The sequence below is a fragment of the Melospiza georgiana genome, chromosome 2 (genome assembly GCF_028018845.1).
Source record: "Melospiza georgiana isolate bMelGeo1 chromosome 2, bMelGeo1.pri, whole genome shotgun sequence".
NCBI classification, from domain to species: Eukaryota; Metazoa; Chordata; class Aves; order Passeriformes; family Passerellidae; genus Melospiza; species Melospiza georgiana.
The window spans coordinates 59217046-59231422 of record NC_080431.1 but is presented as its reverse complement, the minus strand read 5'-3'; the positions used below and the strand labels follow the sequence as shown (position 1 = coordinate 59231422).

General features: G+C 41.8%; 1 protein-coding gene across 3 annotated transcripts in view; it reads right to left on the bottom strand.

Annotated features, from left to right (window-relative positions):
- Window positions 1-14377, bottom strand: part of STARD13 (StAR related lipid transfer domain containing 13) — a 140953-nt gene that overhangs the window by 24925 nt on the left and 101651 nt on the right. For all 3 annotated transcript variants that reach the window (XM_058044650.1, XM_058044649.1, XM_058044657.1), the window contains exons 2-4: window positions 12109-12180; window positions 10029-10110; window positions 3056-3119 (exon numbers count right to left, since the gene is read on the bottom strand). In XM_058044650.1, the coding sequence (XP_057900633.1) occupies window positions 3056-3119; window positions 10029-10110; window positions 12109-12180 (218 nt within the window). The remainder of the gene's footprint in view (window positions 1-3055; window positions 3120-10028; window positions 10111-12108; window positions 12181-14377) is intronic.

Genomic DNA, 14377 nt, shown 5'->3' with positions numbered 1-14377 from the left:
CCATTTTGTCTGCAGGAAAGAAATTGCACATCAGACAGTTCTACCTTTGTTTTAACTCCACAGCTTGCTGTATGCATATATGGACCAAAGGACTGCATAGCCTCAGGAACTTAAAAATCCATTTATTGTGGTCTTAGTAGTGCCACAAAGTGGATATTTTAAAAACCACAAGGGTACGTACTTTTAAATATTTAGCAGTGGTAATTATATCTACAAAGCATACCACTGCTGAAGCGTTGGTGGCACCAGCCAGCAGAATAAACATATTTTTAAAATTTGTTCTACATTGCAATATGCCAAAGGGACCTTAAAGAAGATTCTTGGCTGACACAAATCCCTGTAGCTGCACTGACATTACTGTATGAGCTGACAGGATTTAGCCTGTGTTTTCTACAAGCTGGAATTGATTAAAGTAGCCAAAGTGTTAGAGACATTGCAAAAAACACCAAGAAGAAAGCATAGAGCAGAAGACAGAAATAAAAATAAATTCAGTGGTAAATATCAAAAATTTGTGGAGTTTTTATTTTGTGGGGCTTTTTTTGTGTTTTTGTTTGGTTTATTTGAGGATTTTTTTTTACAAAGCAGAGATGAACAGAAATGGATATTGGTAGTAAACAAGTTTTTCCTCTAACCGCAGAAAAGACAGGATTACATTCTGCCCAAGAATCACTTAGAAAATACTTAGAGGCTTTTCAGCGTCAAAATTTGCAGCTCAATTAAATAAAGGCTTAGTTTTGGGTTCCTTTTAATTGATAAAGAAACATGCTTGTGTTTCATCAGAAGCAAAATCAGGCAAATATGAAATGAAATATCTGGATTCTGAGATACTGCCATGGTGACTCACTACAAATTCAGCTGCACTGTGAGTCCTATGACATACTGTGCTTTTCTTTTGATGAAATCAATAGAAATTCTGGAAGCCACAAACATCCTGAATGACCCACTGTTCTTGTCAGATATCTGAGTGTCCTGACAAACAAAACTTCCCAAAAAAAATGTTGAGAGCACTTAGCCCACCCACGTGTCACCAGCTAGGGGTACAGCAGATCAAGAGAAGGTCTGAAAGCAATGATTCATCTGACACAGGCAGAGCAGACATTTTGGAGCAGTGACTGTATATTCTACTGACCTGGGGTGAAATCAAGTGCACTGCTTTGGAGCATATTCAAAAGTCCAGTTAATACCATTATGTTTGGGAAGATGAGAAGGGACAAGTTTCTTGAGGAGTGATTGGTAACATTTGCCAAAGAGAAAGAGGTTTTGATTCACAGATTTGTCACAGCTGATTTAAAATAGTGCAGCTTTTTGACTGAGGGTGTACTTGCCTGAAATACAGAGGCATGCTAACAAAAGGCAAGTAGTGGATTTATTCGCGGTGGAATTCTGCCACATTTTTCCAGCTGGGGGCAGGAATTCTCATAAATCGACAGCTGCAGAAGGCAGTTAATCCAAAGGCTAATCTCTGTCTGTCCAAATTGCTTACAGACATATTTGCAACACATACATGAGCATTTCTGTTTGCATCTTGATGAAGCCAAGGGAAGACAGCAGCCCACAGTGGGAATGGTCTGGGTGGGAGAGTGGGCAGTAGGGAACGCTCCTGCTGAGCTGTCTTTCACAGGAACCTTGCCTGGCAGCTTGCTTGGCCATATTTTGGTGAATCACTCAAGCAGCTCTGCTAGTCCTGTGCATACCTGTTATGCTGAAGCTGGCTGACTTTGCATTTCATTATCTACAGCCAAAGATTTATTTAGTTTGGTGATCAATTTCAGACCCAGATTCTGGCTTTTACACTTGCATTTACATTTCCTCCTGTCAGCAGGCTCTCCCTCCTCTTCTCTCACCCACATTCTCTTCTACTTTCAGTTGCTCTGTATCTGTGGACTAAAATCTCCTCCAACTCCTCTTTGTCTACATTTTTCTGTGCTCAGCTTCTCTGTGGCCTTGTGCAGGTATGGACTCAACTAGCTTCTGTACCCTTGATAGAGTACAAAGAAGTGCCATGTCTCTTCCACCACAAATTAGTGGTCATCTGCAAGGAGAGCAGCTGAGGACTTCAGTCCATTCAGAACAGGGAGGAGTGGCAGCAAAAAATTAATGAAAAACAAACATAACAAAAAAAAAATCCTCCCTTTTTAACACAACATAAAACCCAAGACAAAAACACCCCAAAACCATACACAGTGAAGTCCCTGCAGCTCTAGGGAATGGACAAAATAGAAGCTTAAGAGGCTAGTACACAAAGGAATAAGCAGATATGTGCCAAAGTGGGATATCTGGACATTAAAACCATCCTCTGTTCATGTTCCCTCAAACACTGAATAGAGTATGATGAGACTGAATTTGCAAAGACATCAAAAATTCAGCTCTTGGATTCAGTTTTTAAAGAGCACTAGAAAAACACTCTAGGAAGGAAAAACAGGAACCAAGATTTTTCAGAGTTGACAGCTAGCATTGAACAACACTCAAGGACTTTGGGGAATTTGTGACCAGAAAACCAAACGTTCAACAGTTAATGCTGGGCATGTTACAAAACTCAAAATCAACAGGCTGTTTCTGCAGCCCTCACTGAAGCCCTTTATGCTCAGATAATTCCCATGTTACACAGGAGCTTGTAAGGATGACAGAGTTTATTTTCATATTCTTAACTGGGAAGAAGTCAGTACAAGAAACAAAGAAAAGCTGTTGTTTTCATCTGAGCAGCTTCCATTTTTTCTGAGCAGGATTTTCCACTGTGTACTCACATGGCATTGACAAACAAGCCAGTCTAATGAAGCTTTCCTGTCTTTTCATCCACTAACTTTAATTGCACACATGTAAAGTTTAAGTACTGTGTGAGCCCTTCTAACACACGTAGTATTTACTCACATTTTCTATTCTATTCATGATTTCAAGATTCAGCAATTCACATTATTTATGCCTCCAGATAATGCTGACATGCATGGTCAAAGTAAAATAAACTTAACTTACTTTTAAGAGCATTTTACTAGATTAAAGGCTAGATTGGGATGGTCTTATCACAAAAGCCAGGGTATATTTGATGAAGTTCCCTTACCTTTTTTCTTTGGAAGTTCACATCGAGTTTCATTGAGGCGCACTTGTTCAGTGTGTTCAGTCGTCTACAGGGCAAAGCAAATTCAAAAGATTAGCAGCCTCTGACTAAAGGGCATGATTTTTTGCAAGTTCAAAACATGCTCTCTTATCTTACTGTAGGGCGCCAACCACATATAACAGCTTCAGAAAGGATAGTGGTCACCTATTCCAGCTACATGACCACTACATGAAAGGGGACCCTTAGTTTCACTTTACTTGACAGCCAGGTTTGATTGATTGCTTTTTAAATTCATAGACATTTCCACACTTAGCACAGGAAACAACTCTAAACAAACACCTGTGATAGCTGGGCAAATGACAAGAGAAGGAGGCGAGTTGCCTTATGCAAAGGCATCAAAAATGGCTGTAACGTAATTGGTCTAAAATGGGAATTTCAAAGCACTAGTGAAAGACCAAACAAAAAATCAGCTGCAGTTCCTCACTTCTGACAGTTGGTACTTCTTTAAAAAAGTTGACATAAAGAACTTCTAGCTGCTACTTAAAAGTTTCTCCAAAGCCAAAAGTTTCTTTTCTCCTATCTGTGGATCTTACACACAGGTTAACACACCCAACATGTAAAAATCAAACATTTTAAAATAAATATATTTAGCTATTTTTGACCATGTTCATATTGATGTTACCAGAGTCTCTGTAAGGCTTCTGCTCCTTAAATCCAAGGCTACCCTGTGATGACAGTGAGTTGAAATGACAATCTCTCTCTGTGTGTGTGTGTGTGTGTGTGTGTGTGTGTCTTTGTGCAAGGACAGCCAGAGGACAAGTAAACATGCTCTTTCAATAGAGAACCTCCTGTGGTAATGATAATTGATTTGGTTTTATTTATACTCAAAGATCCTGATTTATGAAACCATCCAAATTCTAAAAGCAGAGGCTGAAAGTTAAATATGTTCAACTTTGAAAATTTTCCACATCTAGGACTGAATTTCAAAATAAAGGGAGGCAGAGTGAGAGCCACATGCCCACAGCACTCCTCTGTTGGCTGCTTGCATCTCCCGTGTCTTTATAGGAAGACCTGTCTCTGTTGCTTTTGGGTTGCAGTGAGAGGCCTCTAATTTCCAGAACTTAACATTTGAAATGCATGCGATAAGTTACAAGGACACATGAAAAAACTATCAGATCAATAATATAATCTCTCACATAACATAAGAAGATTATGGCATTACCATATTCCTCTGCAGAACTTCTAATATTAGAATACCTTTCAGATTGCTACCACTAACAAAGAACTGACCCACCAAATGTGCATCTTCCTTTAAAAAAAATTCCCTCTGAAAATATCACCTGCTCATTTGTAGATCAAATATTCCTCCCTTGGAATATTTGAAGCCAATAAATCTGTTATGCCGCATCAGAAAAGTCCTGTGCTTGTGGTATTAATTTGGGTTTAATGTATGCACAAGCACACCCTGCATGCATGATAGCAATGTTGAAATAAATTCCAGGGTTTGTGGCTGTGTAGCTATATCTGCAACCTTCTGCCCACAAATCTTCTTCTGGGATTACATCTATTATTGCAAAACTCCTCTTTTGCCCAAACACAGAATTTCTCAACACAAAGTGGCATTTTCTTGGGGCCCTGGGGCTGAATAATGTTCAGTGCTTCATTTGAGCGCAAAATGTTTAAATGTGTGTATCGATATCAATTTCAAGTATGCAGAGGCACATTTTCAAAGGACTCCAGCCCAGCTTTCTGTCTTGGGGACAGCTTCCTCTTAGTGCTGAATATTGGCTAATATTGGAGTTCCTGCACCTCTTTGTCAGCTGGCCTGTGCTAAAGGGAAAAGTCTAGCTCCATTTCCACACTAGCTCCACCAAAACCAAAACTACTTTTTACTGGGCGCCAGGGACTTCAACCCCAGGTTTTAAATTCACCCCTCTGCAAAACATTATTATGTTTTCTGGGGCTCTTCCAGGGCTGTGGAAAGATTTGCCAGGGAAATTACAGAACTAATGATCATATTTGTGAGTTTGTCTGGTACTAACAGCTCAAATCAAAATCAGTCTTTTTCAGCTTCTTTCGCCTTGTTGATGTGCCAGTGGTGGCAGAAAATTTTTTTCATCAGTTTAAAGTTGTCAGATGACTGACAGTCAACTCCTCAGCAAGTTATTTGAAAATAAAAAACCCCCAGAAGTTTCTGGCTACAAAGGCTGTCACCAATGTTCCAGCTGAAGTGAGAGGAGCACTGCACTTTTATGCCACTGCTTAAAAAACATGGGAAAAGAATGCTGTTTGTAATGTTAACAAAACACAAAGTCTGGAATTGAGAAAAGGCAGGGAAAAACACATTAAATAAACACAAGAGAGATGGCTATATAAAACTCAAATAATCTAGGATGCATTTGAAAGTATCTGTAAATTTCTGCATTGTTCAGGGAAAGACTGGAAAACATGTATTACAGCATTTCAGTGATGTTAATTTTATTTTCTCCAGAGCATCAAAGATGGCTTAAGACTTTGAAATAATTCTTAAAAAGCCAGCAGTGATATTCAGGTACCCAAACAGATGTTTCTGGTGCTATTTTAGATCCCCTGGAGTATCAAGCCTGGCCTTCAGCTGCTGCAGGTACCTCTGTCCAGCCAACACATGGAGAAGTCTGGGCTCTGTGAGGAGATTTAAGACGGCCACAGACACAAGTCCTTAGGGCTCTGAATCCCAACCCCAGTGCTGTAATTGTTAACTCCTATGATAGAAGTTTTTCAGAAGCAGGAAATCTCCAGTTTTTTGCATTCTTTACAGCACTGAGCAGTGTTTACAAATAAATACAAGCTTGTAGCTATGCAGGCTCAGCTGGAAAACCTTGCAGGGGACCTGTTGTCCTGCTTTAGGAGAAATCCAAGTAAGAGGGAGCAATCCAAGTGATAGGGAGACAGCTCTGAAGTGAGTTTGAGTTCCAGGTGGATCTCTGGACCTGTTCTGCAGCTGTTTTCAAGCAGGTGCTTTGGAATGCAGCCAGGGCCACAGGAGATGCATCATGGGGAGGACAAGCATGGACAGTACAGTGTCTACTGCATCAGCAGATCCACAAATGCCCTCTCTTATGGATTTTGTCCAGGAAAACACACTCTGTTGTTCTGTAAATGCCCCTCTGAGGGAACCACAACAGTATTTATTTGTTTTATTGTTATTCCTAGCCAAGTTTAGGTGCTGAGTACACATGTCCATGCCTGGCTTCTTCTGGTGCTGTCAGCTTTGGGAAGAGGACATCAAGCACTTAATGCTGGGCTTTGCTGAGGTCTTAACACTGAATAAGAGTCCTCCCAGCACCATTAGGGCTGGTGTGCAAGGCTGGCACTGGCATGTCCCTGCTCTACCGGTTTTGTGCATAAAGAGAATATTCTGTTTTCCAGTCCTATCACCTTTTTATCATGGCTGCCACTGACGGAGTCACCTTGTAGGCTCCAGGCTCACATGAGATGAGCAATCTCTCCTGGAAGTCAAGGGGAGCAATCCTGCTGCCTCCAGAGCAGGGCTTTCTGTCCTGCATGGGGAGAGTCAGGCTTATCCCCCCCCAGCACCTAGAGCAAGGTAACCCAGCAGGTGGTACTGACTGCACATCCATCATTTCAGAACTCTGGTGGGAGCATGTCCCATCCCATACAGCAACCTTCCCTCTGTTTATAATCTATCTAAGAGACAACAGCTATGGAAAAATAAAATGCTAAGGGAAAAAAGACTGCTTGGCACAGCTCAAATTTTAAGAGCTTGATTTAGCGAACTATGTATCAGATTGTGATATACTTGTTCTTCATGTTCTTAGTCACTGTATTTATGTGAATACAAAAAGTACAACATGGCTTGGCTTCTCCTTCTCACCCTCTTATCACAGCAGCCACAAGAGTTCCCAGAGCAGAGTTGGTTGCTGCTATTTTGGATGCGACACAGCTATAAAATTTTCATGCTCAATTATTGTTTTGGCAGGATGACAGCGTTTGCCTGCAGACTGCCTGGCAATTCTCTATTGTTCATTACTCAATAAAATCTGAGAGGAATCTCTTGATTGATACACCTCTAACCCAAAGGCCTCAAATTTGGTTTTTACTCGGCCAGATTTTCAAATTATATTGTAAACAGCAGGAATGTTAGAATATCTCAAAAAGGTCACTGGAATCTTTTACAACAGGGAGTCTTAGACTTTCTGACAAAAATACTACCAGCTGTCTTAAAATAGGTTCTTCCTCATTTATGCCTCACATTGTCTGGTATACTTCAACGCCATAAGAAAACTGATTATAAAATGAGATTGAGAGTCTGATTTCAACTCACAAGAGCAGAGAAATTCAGTGTTTGTGCTATTACTATTCAGAGCTAAAACTGCTCAAACTGATTATCCATGCTGGCATTTCAGCTTTAAAATTATCTTCCAAAAAGCAATGAGAAGCCCATTTTGTTCAGCACTATGTGCTGAATGCACTATTAGTCAGTGTGATGGCTTGGTCACGCATAGCTTTAAGGGCAGCTTTGAATGTTAGAAGAATGGAAGTTTGACTGCCAACCTGGGAATCTGCACACAGAGATAATAACCAGCCTTTTTCAACTTTCTCTTTCCTCAAAGTGCACCACAGTCTGCAGCTCTCACGTGGTACACTGGCGTGCACCTTGCAGTAACACCATCACAGAGCAAAGGAAGGGCAGAGGAACTGCCCACAGTGGTCAGCTGAGCTGTGAGGATTTCCAATGCACTGGAAAACTTGGAAGATGCTGGTTTGATAGCTCATAGAGTAGCAAAGCTGGAACTGGGGACAGCAGTGGACACTATTGACTGTTTCTGATGAATCTTGGCATTTGGTACGATGGCTTTTTACGGCTCACTTTCAGCAAAAGGTTTGAAACTGCTGAGTTACATCCAATTAAATGTCTGCAATCCGAAAACATAACCTGTACATAATACTTGTATTTCTAATATTATGAGGAGCTATTCCTTCTTAAGATCTAAGCTGTTTAAAAGCTCCCAACAAAAAGTCAAATAAACAAGTTTTGTCTTCTCAATAAAATAATTACAGAAGAAGTAGTTAGAGAGTAATAAACCCATTTATCTTTAAAGTATGGAAATATCTGTGTCTATGCTTTTTTCTATAGGTCTCATCATTGTCCCTTGGTTTAGGCTAATGTAAAGTATTTTTTTTTTCCATGAGTGCATCTATCTAACTGCTAGTTAATTTTCCAAACCCTCAGGTTTTAATAAAAGAGAAAAACCCCCAACCCAACCAAGTCTCTAACTTCTCAGCTTGAAAAAAATCCTCATAAATATATTAACATAGTAACTGTAGGTGTATCTGTGAGTCTACAGAGAGGCTGGAAGAGCAAGAGATAAGCTGTTCCCATTTTTAGCTGTGTAGGTGTTGGATGCCTGGTGACCATGACTGCAGCAACACCATTGCAAATTACTTCAGAGAAGAATGATTAAGGAGCACCACAGAGCTATGGAATGACTATATCTCACTGTTTTTTCTCACAAGAAAGGGGCAGGAACAGACATCTTTCTTGCATTTTTAATGGTCCTTCAATTTTGTGGTAAAGGGCAGAGGGGAAGAGATCTCAGTCTCCTATCTCTATCACTTTCCAGTTCCCAAACTGCAGCAAAGCATGTCTTCCATCATGCCAGACTGAAGCAGGGGGATGTACAAATGTATGGGGAAGAAGGTATCTCCCCCACAGCAATCTCTCTCAGCAAGCAGCAGAGAACAGCAGTGGATCAAGTCTGCAATTAATTCTGTTCTCAGGCATCTGTGAGAGAGATCACCGGAGAATCCAAGTATTTCCTACTGATTTACCTTCAGACACAAAGGCTATTACATGGAGACAGAGAATATTCTGTTCCCCGTAGCCATAATAGACAGCATGAGAAGCAACTTGCAGCAGGGGAATTTTGGAAAAGCAATCTGACAGCTATGTCCAGAAACTACCTGGATCTGGCAAGAAGGGGGGCATAGTCTGGGATGGAGAGGTGGACTAGATGAAGTCTCTGTCCCCCCTATTTATGGTGATTCTCAGAAACCTTTTCTGCATTCTTCCACCACAAACTCATTAATCCTTACAATGTACAGTATGATGTGGAACAGCATCTCCTAAAGCCATCTCTGCTACTTTGGCCACAGTTGCAGAAGGGGAAATAGAGTCTTGTCCAATTATCTTGATGTTGGTGTTGTGAAAGTTTCCATAACATGCAATGAAGCCTGCTTGGTTAAGGGCCAGATGCTCCTTTGTCCTGACTTGAAGAGGAGAGGAGCAGAACCAGCCTGAGCTGAGCACAGGGGAAAGAAGAGGGGAAAAATGTCTCTGCAATGTGGTTTTGCAAAACTGCCACAGAATTGCTGTGTCTTGAGTCCTGAGGGACAGGACTTGAGCAATGCAGTATGGTATATTCATCACAGAGTACCAAAAGCAAGATAAACAGCAAACACAGGACAGCTGGGAGGGCCAAAGCACTGATCAGTTGTAGCATCTGTACTACTGGGGGGTCTGGTCCCACTTCTGCCACTGGTGCCAAATAAGAGTACCAAGGGAATCACAGCAGCATGAAAACTGTGCCTGCTGCCAGAGAAAAGGGCTTGCTGAATTTTCTGCAATGAAGTTTCATGTTTTTTGCTGGACTTAGACATAAGAGTTATTAGTGTGAGACTCAAATGTGACTCTTATTTATTCAGGGTGTGCTTGCACTACTGTTAATTCTTAAAAAGCATCTGTTTCAAATCCATTGGATTTGGGTCTTCTCAAATTATGTGATGCTTTCTGTGATGTAGTGGGTCTCCTACTGAAGCATCTTCTGTAAGAGAAATTAACTCAGGATGCTGGCATCATAGATCTCATCACTTAATGCACCTGGACAAGCACACATCTCAACTGCTGCTATGCCAACAGTCAAAAATCATCTCATGCTTTTAAATTATCAGAAAAGAAACTTGGAGTGTTATTTACCTGCAAAGAGGTTCTACAAGGTCCTTGTCAAGAAAATCATGATCTTTCTTTACTGCAGCAATGTCAATGGGAAACTGGGAGTCTGTAAAAGGAGACACATTATTAAGATGACCACTTGCTACTCAAGTGAAAATATGTTATCTACATCTAAATTGCTTTGCATGTGCTTGCTCACTGAAATCTAGTATGACCAATTTCACTCAGCTCTGGCTCCCTTCCAGCTGTATCTGTGACTCTTTCTTACACCATTCTGGTTTTTTTTCTGTTAAAGGTATAGCTGAATGTCCACTGCATTACAGTGACAGCAGAAGTATTTCATTTTTGCCTTAAAAATACTTAACTGTTAGCTGTTCATTTTAGCACCTTGCACAATGGATGAGATCAGGGAATTACCACCACACTTATTTTACATGAAGGTTTTCCCTTCTCATTACAGTGGCTTAATGAGTTATTTGCTAGACAGACTTTGCCAAAGCCCCAGAAATGTTCTGTGCCTTTTGTTTTTAAAACAGATCCAAATAACAATGATTTCAGACAGAGGGTTACTCAAATAACAGACAAAAAACCCCCTCAAACTGAATTATAATCCCCAATATTAGCTAAAAAGCCAGAATAGTATGCTGGAAGCTGACATTTGCAATGAAAAGTGACACAGCTCTGTAACAGTGGGATGGGTTCCAGTGTTGTGGCTGCTCTCCAGACTGCTCTGCCATGCTTAGGTACCTCAGCAGGACACTGGGACACAGGAACTTCAGCCAGCATTTTCAGACACTACTGCTCACACTGACATAATAGATGCCTGTGAAAAGCACCTTGTTTTTGGAGACATAGTCTGTCTAGAGCACATATTGACTGCATGGGAACTGTTGGAGCCCAGCACAGGTTGTTTTTTGGAGAGAACATCCTTTTGAGTTAAGCAGGCAGCAGGTGTTCCTTTCTCTGGAGGAGTCACTATGTGACATACTCTGAATACAAGGCAGACACAGAATACTGCTGGCTACCCAGGGACTGTGCTAGATTCATATTTGTGTCAGTTTTGGTCTGGCAGGCTTATTAGTCTTAGTTCCTTGCTGGATTTAACAGAGCCTGCCTGCCTCCTGTGGAGCCACCTGAGCATCTCTGAATGGTGCTCCTGTCCCCAGGCACCTGAGCAGCCCAACATGACCTGGGCCCTGATGGAGCTCAGCTGGCCACGGGGGTGTCCTCAGCATCCCCCTCCCTGCCATCCTCAGCCCCACACGAGGGGAGGGGTGGTGTCCGAGCTGATTCCCTGCAGACTTGGCTCTGACCCATGAGGCTCCTTGGGCCTCGTTCCATGAGTGGATCTGTGCTGCCTCCAGACTCATGCTGACCCTGGAAGGTGTCCAGAGGTGTTTGGCAGAGCTGCCTTTTGGCTAATAAGCCCAAGTGGCCTGAGCTGGGTGTCTCTGGCAGGGAGAACATGCCCTTTGGGAAAAACGAGGCTCAGCCACAGTTTCCCTCTCAGCACTGAGCTGGGAAGAGCAGGAAAAACTCAGCTCCAGTCCCCAAACTACTATGGAACACAGCAGCAGTGCAACCAAGCCCTGCCTTCGGGGACACTGCTTCCCTGGGCACGAACTTAGCACCTAGGAAGGGGACACCACCATTTGCACTGAGGTAGCACTGAACTTTTCTTGTCAGCTTTTCTTACTTCGCAAATGTGAAGTGCAACTCAGATTATTCACTTTTGGTAACTCTGCAGAGTTTTCAGTCTTACTTTCAGCATGATTGAAATTTTCAATAGTTTCTACTGTCTTTATTTCAGGCATGTTTCAGAAAATAAACTCATGTTTTTAGATATTTTGTAGTAATTTGTTTTAACCTTTGGGGTTTATACAAGCTATGTCCCCCCCCCCTTTTTTTTTAAACTTCCCATGGTTACAAGGGTAAGAATCTTACTTTTCTTCATGCACTGGTATGACTCCAGCAGCTGAGGCTTTGTGAAGCATCCAGCCATGGCCATAACTCAGTCAAATGTGCAGTTGGCTGACTGCAAGCTCTCCTGGCGAGGGCCCAGTGCACTTTCAGAACCGCACAAAGAGGAGAAAGAGCAACTTACCCTCATAGAACTGAGCATATTGGGGAAATCCAGCTGCACGTAACCAGTCACACGCTTCCTTTGCTTCGATTTCTGAGCAAAAAGAGGAAAGAGAAAACAGTTCACACTCTTGTTATTTTGAATTAGAAGCTCTTTCAATTACAAAGAAATAACAAAGAAATTTGATAGGATGTATTTGCTGTTACAGTACTGTCATCACTCTGAATCACACTTTATAGCATCAGAAGAGAGTGCCTCTGAGAAACCTGCCTGTCTCCACAGGACCCTGGGGTGCACAAAGCCCCTTGGTGGCTGGGACCAAGAGTTAACCATCTCCCTGCAGCAGAAGTTGTTCAGCCAGGTTTGTGGCTCTGTGATCTACGCTCCCCCAAGGGTAAGTTGCTGGCAAGAGGTGAAGGTGGAGCAGGGTGAAAATGGGGTGACAGGGAGCAGCACTGCGTTCTTTCCTGTTCTGATGTTTCTTGAGGAGCAGAATGCCACATGAAATCCATGGAAAGCACTGCCAGGAAAACCCCAGTGCAGGTGTCATGATACTGAAGGGACAATTGCAAGGGCACCTCTATTCTTACCAAGGGCTCCATGGGCTCACATTCTGGAAAGCAGTGTGCTGGCTCCAGCTCTGCCCAGCACCTGCACTGCCTGCATGTGCAGCTGCTCCCGGACCAACCGGGGGAACAGCTGAAAACAGAGGCCCATCCACACAAAGGTGGGGTTCAGAGGAAACCTGGGAAACATCTCTTTGTGCTGTCCAAACCTAGATCAGGATCTACCACCTGAACAGTTTTGGTTTACAGCATCAAAGTCAAAGCACATATCTGCACCTCTTACATTTGCAAAGCACGAAGAAACAGAGCGGGCCGGTGTTAAAGAAAGTAGACATTTTATGTTGCTTATTAATCAACCTGAATGAACCAGTCAAAGGTTTTGGCACATTTGTGGCTGTAAAGTCTAGACAGCCACAATACAAAACCCTAACTATAAAGCAAACAATGGAACTGGAAGAAGATGATCAGGCTCAGTTGCTCTTCTGCATATTTTGCCTTGCATGTGAAAAAAATTCCAGTTGTAAATCAGTTTTCTACTAAAATGCATTTTTTTAGGTAAGACATGCTGTTGTGAACTTTTGCCCATGAAATTCTGTTCAGATCACTCATTATACCCTTAATGACTTTACCCACTGAAGCTCACTATAAAATCTGCTTTGAATATAGTCTGCAGTGTGTGACCTGCACACCTTTCTGATCCCCTACAAAATAAATCACACCGGCAAATTTTGTAGCAGAAATCAAAATTCAGAATACAAGGTCTATGTATCAAAAGCTCAATATCCCAAAGACGATTAGACAGCCAGGAACAACTCCACAATGGTCACAATCATTAGCAGTGCTGAAAAGGATTTACCACCAGGTCTTCATTTGCTTTGACATTAGTTCATGTCAAGGCCAAAAAACGGAGTATGAAAGTACATTCAGTTCTTGACAGTGCACAAAAGAATAAGCAGCTCACATAAAACGTGGCTCTCACTACAGCACATCTGTGTGCTGAAAGCACATCTCTATTATGTTCCAGTTAGACTCTTTCTATTAAATGCTTGGAAAAGAGACAACTCTTTATATTTTTTTTTCTTTTGCTTAATTCAATCTCATGAAACACAGACAAATCAATCCCATTTCAAAATGTATTTTACAACTCAGAACAGCTGTACGTACACTCTAGCTTCATCTGGCCTGGAAACACAACTGACAGAGGCTGTGGGTGATGGAGAATGCTACCATTTAATGCTCTTATACGCTTATCATATTTCAGTGTTTTTTTGCAGTTGGCTGCTCAGAGGAGCTTGCTGAGAAATATTCTTGCAGCCCAAACAAGATCTAAAAAATCTCAGATTGCAATGGCTGAGTAATTATAGGGAATAAACAAGAAAGTAGATCTCACTCTTCTCTGAGGTTTTGGTTTTAGGTTTTTTGTGGTGTTTTTGGTTTGGTTTTTACTTCTTTTTTATGAGGTTGTTTGCAACACACTGTATTCAGTCAAATATAATTGACTGATTAACTTCTGCTTTCAAAACTTTGACTCTATATCCTCCATGAAGGCATTTCTGGGGAGTATTCTCATTTTCTGAATGGCTACCTCAGCCTTGAGTAGGATTTGCTAATCTTCCAGCCCACTGAGTTTCAAGACAAGTATCAGTTCCCAGTTCCCTCCCATATCTCTCTTTCTTGTCTTATCCAGAAAACAGCAGGAGGGCAGAAGTGCACCAGGCTGCTGG